General features: G+C 36.3%; 1 protein-coding gene and 1 long non-coding RNA gene across 2 annotated transcripts; both read right to left on the minus strand.

The window, feature by feature from the left end:
* Positions 1-161: 161 nt before the first annotated feature.
* Positions 162-783, minus strand: LOC120104406. The gene is made up of 3 exons (XR_005506823.1): positions 746-783; positions 351-614; positions 162-242 (listed from the first exon to the last, which is right to left on the minus strand). It is a non-coding gene; the product is annotated as an uncharacterized LOC120104406 (long non-coding RNA).
* Positions 784-5628: 4845 nt separating this feature from the next.
* Positions 5629-10082, minus strand: LOC103714144 (cytochrome P450 87A3). The gene is made up of 9 exons (XM_017844513.3): positions 9755-10082; positions 9325-9649; positions 9086-9235; positions 8711-8962; positions 8518-8607; positions 7374-7452; positions 7179-7285; positions 6179-6309; positions 5629-6075 (listed from the first exon to the last, which is right to left on the minus strand). Exons 1-9 carry the CDS (start codon positions 9955-9957, stop codon positions 5985-5987), a joined length of 1428 nt encoding a protein of 475 aa, XP_017700002.2. The 5' UTR covers positions 9958-10082; the 3' UTR covers positions 5629-5984.
* Positions 10083-10662: the final 580 nt, after the last annotated feature.

Raw genomic sequence — 10662 nt, forward strand, 5'->3', positions numbered from 1 at the left:
TTATACAATATGAACCAAACATTCAAATTACATTGATATTGACACAAACATTCAGATCATTCGAAATATTTATATTGTCATATCTGATTAAATTTACATAAAAAGTTATGAACTACAATATACTTCAAAAATATAAAAAATATATACATATCAAACTCTATAAAAAAATAATTTACAAAGTATCAGGGACGGGATTCAGCTCCATCATCATCATCTCTGCGAGCATTTGAAGTATCAGAAATCTACAAAAAAAAAAAAAGAAACATTAGATATTTGTAAAAATGGGATACATTAACTTATACATCATAATTGATAATATGTAAAGTATTCAAATATATATAGTTAGTTACCTGAGAAGGGAGAAATCGTTGTAACAAAGATGAAATATTCGTAAGCTGAGACTGCAAATTTTCTTGGTTCGGCACTGGATCTCGACTTATTTATCCAACTTTTGTCCATTCTATTAAAATACTGATTGAGCTGCAACTAATATAAAAAAAAATTAGACAACTGAAAGGAAGAACATGCTCAATAATACATACAATTGCATGTGACCCATACGCAGCCAGCATGCCAACGAAGCTTGGATCAGCATAAGGGTAAGGAACGCAAGCCTGTTACAGAAACACCACAATAACCATCAAGCATATGCAGAAGCATACACATGAACATAGAAATATGTGGTTACAAACGGTCTAAAGCAGTCAAGACCACTTAAAATTTCAAGAATATGGCATCAACTTACAAAAGGCCGGCTATAATCGGGTCTTGGAGGTACAAAAGCAGCTTCTGGAGTCCCCAGAGATAAACCTGAGTTCATGGGACCCTCAACCCGCTTTCCACATGTAGTGTAAACCCATGTTTCCTGTAGTATAAAGTACCACAACACTTTACAAATGTAGTTACCAAATAGCAAACAACTTTTTATAAAAGCTCTAACTTTAACAGCTCTACCTCCAAAAGCTCTACTACCAACAGCTCCCCCAAACAAGGCCTTAGTAGTTAAGCTATATGTATACTTACTATATTAACCCGTTTGGCATCCCTTTCAATTTTTCTTATTTTCAAAAATAAAAAATAAAATTTTGCTTCTATTTTATTTATAATTTTTTAAAATAAAATTATTTTTAATATAGTAAATTATTTTTTGAAAAATAAATATAATTACGGTGGCCGAGAGAGTAATAACCGTAGTGGTTGTACAATAGGGTACTAGCAATGTGGTGATAGCAATAGCAATGGTGGAAGCATCGACATCTTGTACAATAACGATATAGCGAAAGTTGTAGGGGTGGCGATGACAGTGGTAGTGTAATGATAGAAGACATTATAGCAATAGTAGTAGCGATGGTGATGATGGGAACAAATGGGGTTGTGTGATAACGATAATGGAGACGATGATGGATATAGGAAAAAATAATAACGACAATGATGACGGTGGTAGTGGAAACAACAAAGGTGGTGGTAGAGATGACTATATCGTGATGGTGGTGGTGGTGATAAAGGCAATAGCGGTGACGTGGTAGGAATGGTGAGGATAATGAGGGCTCGTTTGGTTCGCGGGAAAAGAAGGGGGGAAAGTGTGGTCAACGGGAAAGTAATAAGATGCCTCTTGTTTGGTTGGAGTTTTCAAAGAAGTGATAAGGAAAAGTTGTATTTCCATGGGAATATGGTTCCCACATTTCATAGAAAAGACTTTTCCATGAAAAACATGTGAAAGTTACATTCCCATGAGGTGGGAATCATTCCATTTTTATTTTTTTCCAAAAAGACCCTTCATCATTACAGAAGTATTAAAGAGACATTAAAGACCTAATTTTTATTAAGGGTATAATAAGAATTATACATGATTTTTTCAGAAAAGTGGATGGTCAACCAAACATAAGTACTTTGGAAATCTGTTACTTTCCCATGGTTAACCAAACATGCCAAAAGTACTTTTCTAGACATTCTTTTCCTAGGAATCTGCTTCCCAGGAATCATATTCCTATGAGAGAAAATATTTCCCGCAAACCAAACAAGCCCTCAGGTGGTGTTGGTGATGTTAGTAAAAGCCATGATATTCTTATTTTTAAAAATAATAAAAGTAAAAAAAATAATCATCTTTAAGAAATAATAAATAAATAGAAAATAGAAAATAAAAATGATAGTACCAAACATGCTTTTTGCCATAGTTTCTATGATTTTGTCCTTTACAAATAAAAAAATAAAGGCAGTGCCAAAGAAAAAGTTAGGGTTTTATTATATTATAAAGTGTGAATGAGCAATTAAGAGAGTTCCATTTTTTTGAAAAAAGATGTAGCTGTACACATGGTCAGTATAAATAATGGCACCGTAAACTAGAAATAACACTTTTCTTGACATGGACAATGAGGTTTGATTTGTTGTTAAAGTGGGAATTTTTTTTTTTGCTGATAGATGTATAAATTTAGCATTTCTCATGAATGTACGTATGTGAAAAGAGTGAGGAGTCTATAAATAATTTCAAACCTCATCAATGTAAACGTTTATGAATTTAGCTTTGTGCTGGTTTATGCACAATCATTTATGCAAACATAGTATCTGCAAACATTCAGCTAAAGTGTTTTAAGAAAGCAAGTGATATAAAACTCAAAGTTGGGCTGATAAAGGTATATTTTAGCATGGTATAATAAAGTTAACATATGACGAGGATTGCATGAAATTATATTATGATTGCAAACATAGTATTTATAAATAATCAGCTAAAAGGTTTTAAGAAAGCAGGTGATATAAAACTCGAGGATGGGATGATAGAGGTAGATTTTAGCATTGTAACAAAAATAGTATATGATCCGTATCATATGAAATCGTACATGTTTGTTCGTGTCAAATGAAAGAATCTTTCATTAGGTACTGAAAATTTGTAAATGCAAAGAGTTTGATGGAGAGGGGAAGAGCACAAACATTTTAGGTTTTAGATATTGTGGCTCACACAATTGTCATCTTGGTTGGGGGTTGAGAGGGTAGTTAAGGAGTATGTCTTCCATGGCAGAAGGATCTAAGATTTCAGCTGATGCAGGGGGGGAGAGGAAGGGGACAAAAATAATGACTTATAATCCATAATCCATTTCTCAAATAAAATTTAAAATACAATTTTCATAAAATATACATCAATTTGCTTGTTCTCATAATAAGTGCACGAATCACAAATAGGGTGTTAAAACAAATATAATTCTAAAGTTGCTGAACTTTTTCTTTTCTTCTTTTTTTTTAACAGAAGAGATGCTTAACTTGTTAATTCTAACGCATCAATAGCACAGAGTAGGTACCCTACGTCTAAGTTAGAATTAACGCATAAGCATCTTAGTAGATCTTTATCAAAATCCCACAAAGAAACATTGGAGAAATACAAAAATCCTTAACAAGGAAAGAAAACAAAGAAGATGGTTGGCTTGGCCTGGGGAGGGGGCATGTCTTGCTACTTATCCATGCTTCCCATCCCTTCCTTTTGTTGATTTTCTATTTTTTTTTCCAGGCCACCCAATTACCAGTGTGGTTCCATTAGCTTTGGGTTACCAGGTTCGTATAACTTTATTATCTTTAAAAAGACCACTTAATATTAGTTTTCTAGCTAGTTTACTAGTATCCTAATAACTAGGGAAGTCAATACTGCGTTCAATTTTTATTTTTTGCTAAAAGGTCATGCAACCCATGATGCTGTCTAAGTTAATCCCAGCCTGTAACATAAATCAATACTGAAAGAAGGGGAAAATTTGAGCCTGTGCATACAAGAAAAACTCCATGTCTTTTCCTTAGATGTTCTCTAGCATATCTTAGAAGGACAGATTATGGGAAGGCAAAAGGACAAACAAAGTCATGCATGCACTCAGCTTGAAGAAAGTTCCTAATCATCCCTTATTCTTTTGCTGGAAAAAATATTAAACAAATGAAAATTTATGAATGAAAAGAATGCAACCAAGAAGCAACTTCACATGAGACTTGCGTTGCACGTAATAGATATATATGTAATCATAGATATGCTTATAGGAGCAGATTAAATTAACGAAGCACTATAAGCATGGAGACTATATAGACATTAAGCAGCTTAGAATCAGCTTCTTGTGTTACATATAGTATATTAAGAAAAAAACAACTAAATAAAGGATGAAATTTAAGCTAAGACCAAGGAGAATAATCAACTTTTCACGAGACACTTGGCATTATATATAGTACAGGTACGCTCATTAAAAGCAATTAGTACTCAAAGAAAAACAAATAATTGCATAAAAAGTCAAGCAGACTTAGGAGTCTAAGTACTTAAATCAATCCAAAGAAAAAAAAATCCAGCATGGTGGTTGAAGTGAGTTGAGTAGGCCGGTGTCCATGTGATCCATGCCAAAGTTCAATTAATGTTAGATCTAGGGTACAGATTTTCTGGTTTATTTAATTAAAATGATCAGGACCGGACCAAATTGAGACCAAGTTGAGTTGGGTCTGGAAATCATGTCATTACAATGACAGACAGCATTCTTCATTTAGCGATGGAGATCAGCCTTGTTACAAGTGTGAATAACCTAAACACGCACACACACCCACACACACACAAAAGAAAAGGAAGCTGGATAAATTAATGATAGAAACAGTTTGTCTTACTAAAGAGAGATTCTATAGAAAGGCTTGGATCCTCTTTCCTACTCAAAATCCAAGGAGATCTTGGTGGCTGTTTCTTTGCAAGGGGAAGTGGGTTATTACTTGCAAGTCCAGCCGCCATGCGTGTCTAGTAATCTCGTGCATCTTTTTTCCTTGTAATGGAAACGTTATCGAAATGGTGGCAGATGCTATGAGCCTATTGTTCTATAAGCGGAACGTAATCTATCGTGTCATTCATCCCTCAGCCAATCACTGGTTCCACAAAGTTTTAAAAGATACGCTGCTAATGGGCTTTTTCTCTATAGATTTCTAAGATCTACGAGCTATCAGAAGAAATAACAGTGCATATATATATATATATATATATATATATATATAGATAGATACTTGACACCTGGTTCCTTGATTGACCCCAATTTGATGTTAATTCTCTATTGACCAAAAGTTTAATTCCCGCTCCATAATTCTTAGACTGTTCGCATATTTGTATTTAACTCTACACACACTTACAAAGTAACTTTGTGCACACAGCTATAAGTGTATACAGAGATGCAGGATAGTATAAGTATATGCAATATAAATACGTGTGTCTGCAAACTCTGTATGAGCGTGGTTAGACTAAAAATTAAATACCAAAGGTCAAAGGACTGATTATAAAATGGCGCCGGTTATTAAGTTCCTCTGGTGCATATATCTTAGCGACAAGCTTATCATAATTAACGTCCATGCACCATCTTGAAGGGATATATATATATATATATATATATATATATATATATATATATAAAGATGTTGGATATTAAATGAGGTACATAAAGGGTTTCTACTCTGCCTTTTTTTTTTCTTCTTTATTTTTCCGAGTGGGGATAAGACTTTGCATTATTTTGGGAAGTGGTGGCATATACTGATATTGCATTGGTAGTCCAATGTCATTATGTTGTGTCCAAGGAGAAGAGTTGCTAATCCCCTCAAGTTTTGGTTCTTCAAAGACCACTAATCAGATATGGACCTGAATCATATGTTTCATGGTCATTAACTCAATCAACATACCCTTTTCCATGCTCTTGTGTACTCTGCAGACTTGGTACAAAAGGGATTAGCAGCTGACAATGTAGAAAACACCTTTTGTGGACATCTGAAAACAAGAACTTATCCAAATCTAGCTATTACATGATAAGAAAACCATATAATTTCCTAGTAATTATACTTTCAGGTACTCTAAACCTAGTGCTCTCTGAAACCCCTGAACACCACTCTATTTTCTACTGAGTAAATTCGCTTGTGTTGCGTATTTTCTATCCAGACTTGCATGTAGCACTACATTAAAACCCCTCTCTTACAAGTTTCCAGGAACCAAGCAACTTTGATCAGCATCAAGTTTTAGGGAGGAGCTGGATGTGATATCCATCGGGAAATCCTAAACCCGGGGTTCGAACCATGTTCCCTCCTCTGATAGCCCTCCACCTGCCCAAAAACAGAATCACAAATAAATAGAACCGCTTGCTACATCAAAATTAGATGTTAATTCCACAAAATGATGCTCAAAGCTGCCTTAAGGAAGCAATACTTGTACTTAGTAACCAAGCAATGGAGGAAGATGGCCATCTGAAGCTTGGTGAAGTCAGCCCCCACACAGAATCTTAACCCCCCTCCAAAGGCCATGAAATTTTTTGACCCACCAGTGAGTTCCAACTTGTCCTGTATTCCAAGGATACACTGTTACAAGGCATTACATGATCTGTGATGAAAGCAAGGAGAGTTCTTAGATCTTGACATGCCTGGGTCTAGGAAGAGTAGACCTGGGGCAAAGCTATCATCTCTAACTTAATTTATTAGCAAGATCTAGACCATGGCCCATCCTACTACTTATAATAAGATGCTAGTATACAGAAATCACACAATCCTCATCCTTCGGTTATTTCTCATTAAAGGTCATGACATCTGTCAAAGCTTGACACCAGCATTAAACTACAATAAGGATAAATTTATTTATAGAGAAGCAAGCAAAGTTGTTAACTAATTTTTTATCCAATTGGTCATCATCTCTTTTTTTTTCTTTTCTAGATATGCTTTATTATTGCTTGATTTCATGGAATTCAATAACCAACTCTACAACCATGTAAGGATAAATTTATAGAGAAGCAAGCAATAAAGGGTAAATATATTTATAGAGAAGCAAGCAAAGGTGTTAAATAATTTTTAATCCAATTGGTCTTCTTATTTTTTTAATAGATGCGTTTTATTGCTTGATTCCATGGAATTGAATAACCAACAACCATGTAAGTTGAAAATGATATTCGACATTAAGATGATAACTGTTACGATAAACCAGGCTATTTGCTGGATTCTTTTTTTTAAAATAAGACTGGATGTTATTTTTGAACTACCAAGGAATGATGAAGATTTGATCACTGCAACACCAGGCAATAACTTGGGAGCCGATAGTCTTCTGCCATTTTAGATGCAAGCATCTTCTCATGAAAATACTACAAATACTGATGCTACTATTTTGAGAAGACTGCAACTACTTATATATGCTACTTAGCCGAACGCTAAGTGATACCAACCTTCCACCTCCATGGATTGAAGGCAAGTGGATCCTCGTATATCTCTGGATTCAAGTGCACTGCAGGAGGACAGACCATAACCCCCCATCCTGCTGGAATTGTAAATCCTGTGCCAATCACAAGTTGCACAAGTGGAATGTGAGACCTCGGAGGCCAATAAAAAGACACCGTGCCTTGACTCAGTTACCAACATACCTTTTATCTTAATATCTTCCATTGTTTTTCTAAAGATTCCTGGTACGATATTCGCCAATCTGGCCGTTTCATTAATAACCTTAAAATCAGGCAGATACGCACGCATATCAGTGCACAGATTCCAAAAGATTCAGGCATGCAATTTGGCAAAAAGAGATAACAAGCATTGCAACTTGACCTCATATCTCAGAAGAGGCGATGTACTTTCTTTCTTTGAGGATTAGATTATTCATTTGATGTATAGAAGCACTCGCATTTGACTAAACTTATGAGCTATAGAAAGGAAATCTTGAGTAATAAAGTGCAAATAGTTTGGGGGAGTTCTCTTCTCCCCCTATTACATTAAAAAAAAGAGAGTAATTAAGTGCAAATTGCTTCTCAAGATAAAGCCACTATCACAAGAAGCCGGAGCGTGAACGATAATTCAAGGTGGAAAAATCTTGCAATTCAATCTTTTCAATGCTTAGGAAATTTGCTTATAATGCAACTTGCATGTAATCACAGATAACTAGAGATTTAGAGATCAGCAAGCAACTAAATATACACTGAGGTGCCAATATGATAAAATGACATCTGTTGAAACTTAAGACTATAGCCTAGTGGCTAAACACCTTCTTCATATGACAGGAGGTTCCGGATTTAAGTCATGGTGCTGTTATTTCTCTAGTGTTTGACACAAGTAATATCAAAATACTCTCTTTTTTTTCGATGAAGAGGGAGGCAAAGCCACTCGGCCTTTATTAGAAAAGAGGAGCTTATAGAAATTATATATAAAAAATTTGCAAGAAAGAAAAATACGAAAAGCAATAACTTTTTTTTTATAAAAGATAGTGGTCCGTAAGTAAAACAATTTCATAAGTAAACTTGTTAAACTATTCAACTAGCCGAACAATTTCTTAAGTAATTTGAAAATTTTTTATACTTTTAGTACAACTATATAAGTTTTGTATCATGATGCGAGCCAGCTTTATTCTGAAGGATAGATCAATGTCTGTCAAAGTGAATACTCAACACCCAATCTATGGTCATGTTAACCGATGGTCTCCCATCTAGAAAAGAAGATCGGAACAAAGAAAAGAAAGAAAAGAGGAGAAGGCGAAAAAGGAAAAGGTATCTCAGTCTGTTAATCACTAAGTCGACTCACCTGAAATGTAAAGCTCATGGATTTGTACTCATTCCATGTAATTCCAGAATCTGGATTCTCCCGATTTTTGAGAATCGCTTCATGCTCCTCCTGATAAAGGCCACTTCTTTTATGGTCTTTCCAAATCCACATATTTCATGAACAAAAGAATCTTAAATTGGAAGTAGCTCTCATCTTTCCCGATATCACTTACCGTCAACTCCTCCAGTACTCTAGGATGGTCAGTGAGAAGTTTCATCGCTGCAGTGAGAGCCAAGGATGTAGTTTCAAAACTTGCAAAGAGAAGCACAAACATCAAATCTAGAGCAATTGTCTCTGTTATGACTGGTCTTTCTTTCTTTAGTTCTTCGATAACAGAGTCGAAGAAGTCCACGCATTGCCTTCTTGGTGAGTTCTGCCTCTCCTTTAGCATAGTCTTAAGCACTTTCATTGCATTCTTCCGCCCCTGAACAATTTAAAAGAGTCGCTGGTAATCACCAAAGACCGAAACAAAAAAAAAAAAAAAATGGCAGCACACGCATTTGAGAAGCAATGACAAAAATTGTGTATCAGTTTCTCGCCGAGATACCTGCATACATTGGTGGTAAGCAGTTCCTGGAATGTTTACTGGAAATGAAATTAGTCCCCGTATGAATGCAACAAAATTTTTCCTCAAATTTTCTGACGAGCTGGATGGGTCATAACTGATCAACTTCTTGGCAGTGAGATCAAATATCATCTATGATAGGGGGAAAGTTAGAAATGAATATGAAGTATAAGAACAGAAAAAGCAGCTGAAGCTCAATAGTTTCAGGGTTCTAAATTCACCTTTGATGTGGCTTCTTTCAATTCGACACTTGGCTGGCCTGACCATGAGCTAAGACTATTCGATACGGACTTCTCCACATCATGGAGCAGATTCTCTTTTAAGCTCTCAGGTCCAAAGAGCCGAAGGACCAAGCTTTTGAGGTACTTATACATGAACCCATGCAACGAGCCCACATTGTCGCGGCCAAAGATCTCCGTGAAGGTGTCCGGGTACCAGCTCTGAAACAACTTTCCTTCTTGCTGGAATACGAAGTGATTGAGCTCCGGGTCGGTCGACACCACTAGAGGGCGCCCAACCAAACTGGTCTTAAATACTGGCCCATATCTAAAATTCATTGAGAGAGAGAACATTGATAAGGTTATAGAACAACATATAGTTTTAAACTAGAGATGACGAATTAGAGTTCGTGATGGAATGGAGCTTAATTACTTCTTCATTCTCTCCTTGACAAAGGGAGGGACGTCCGATGTAGCGTTCGGTGTGAAGAACTGAAGGGTCTCTCCAATCAACGGCAGGCCCATGGAACCAGCAGGGAGCCTTCCACTGCATCTGGGATTCCTCCATCTGTAAGCCCATTGAATGAGCCATATGGCGAGGAGAACTCCGCCGAACATGGCTACAGAAGCCATCATATTTATAGGTTTAGCAAGTCAAAAGGCAGTTACTGATATAGTTTTATAGGAGCAGTAGTGGGGAAGGAAGAGGGAGAGGAATGGAGGTATCAGATATGGGTGCACATGGCAAGGTAGGAGGAGGAGAGGTGTGGCTCAAAGTTTATGCTCTTCAGAGCATGAGAGAGCTGCTTAAATAGAGAAGCCAACAGCTAGAAAGTATAATATTAAAATGGAAAATAAGGTGTCTTGCCTCAGTTTATGGCTTAGTTTGGTTGCTGAGGGAGCTGGAGAAGTAGTTGGAGATAAGAATAATGTGATATTGCATGGTCTGTATCAAGACTGCGTATTCTTCCTGGTCAAGTGGGTGTGTTGAAAGAAAGAGAAAATCATATATTCATATTAATCTCGCAACCATCTGATCAAAATCTTTCGCACCCAACTTTCTATAATTTTTCTCTGTTCCATTTGACCCAAGTGTGAAGGCATCAAAGCCACCTAGTTCTTTCTTATAGGAAGTTAATTGGGGTCCTATGGAGGACCACACACGTATTCGCTTGCGTCGGAAGCACATGGGTCCACTACACTTCATAAAATTAAGCAAGGCTTGTATATTAAACCTAGCATGCATGACCAGGGCAAAAGGAAGTTGATAGGATGCTTCCTGATTCCAATGGCTCTGTGGACAGCTTTGCTGCATTTCTGAGAAGGCTATACTGACGCACG

The sequence above is a fragment of the Phoenix dactylifera genome, chromosome 2 (genome assembly GCF_009389715.1).
Source record: "Phoenix dactylifera cultivar Barhee BC4 chromosome 2, palm_55x_up_171113_PBpolish2nd_filt_p, whole genome shotgun sequence".
NCBI classification, from domain to species: Eukaryota; Viridiplantae; Streptophyta; class Magnoliopsida; order Arecales; family Arecaceae; genus Phoenix; species Phoenix dactylifera.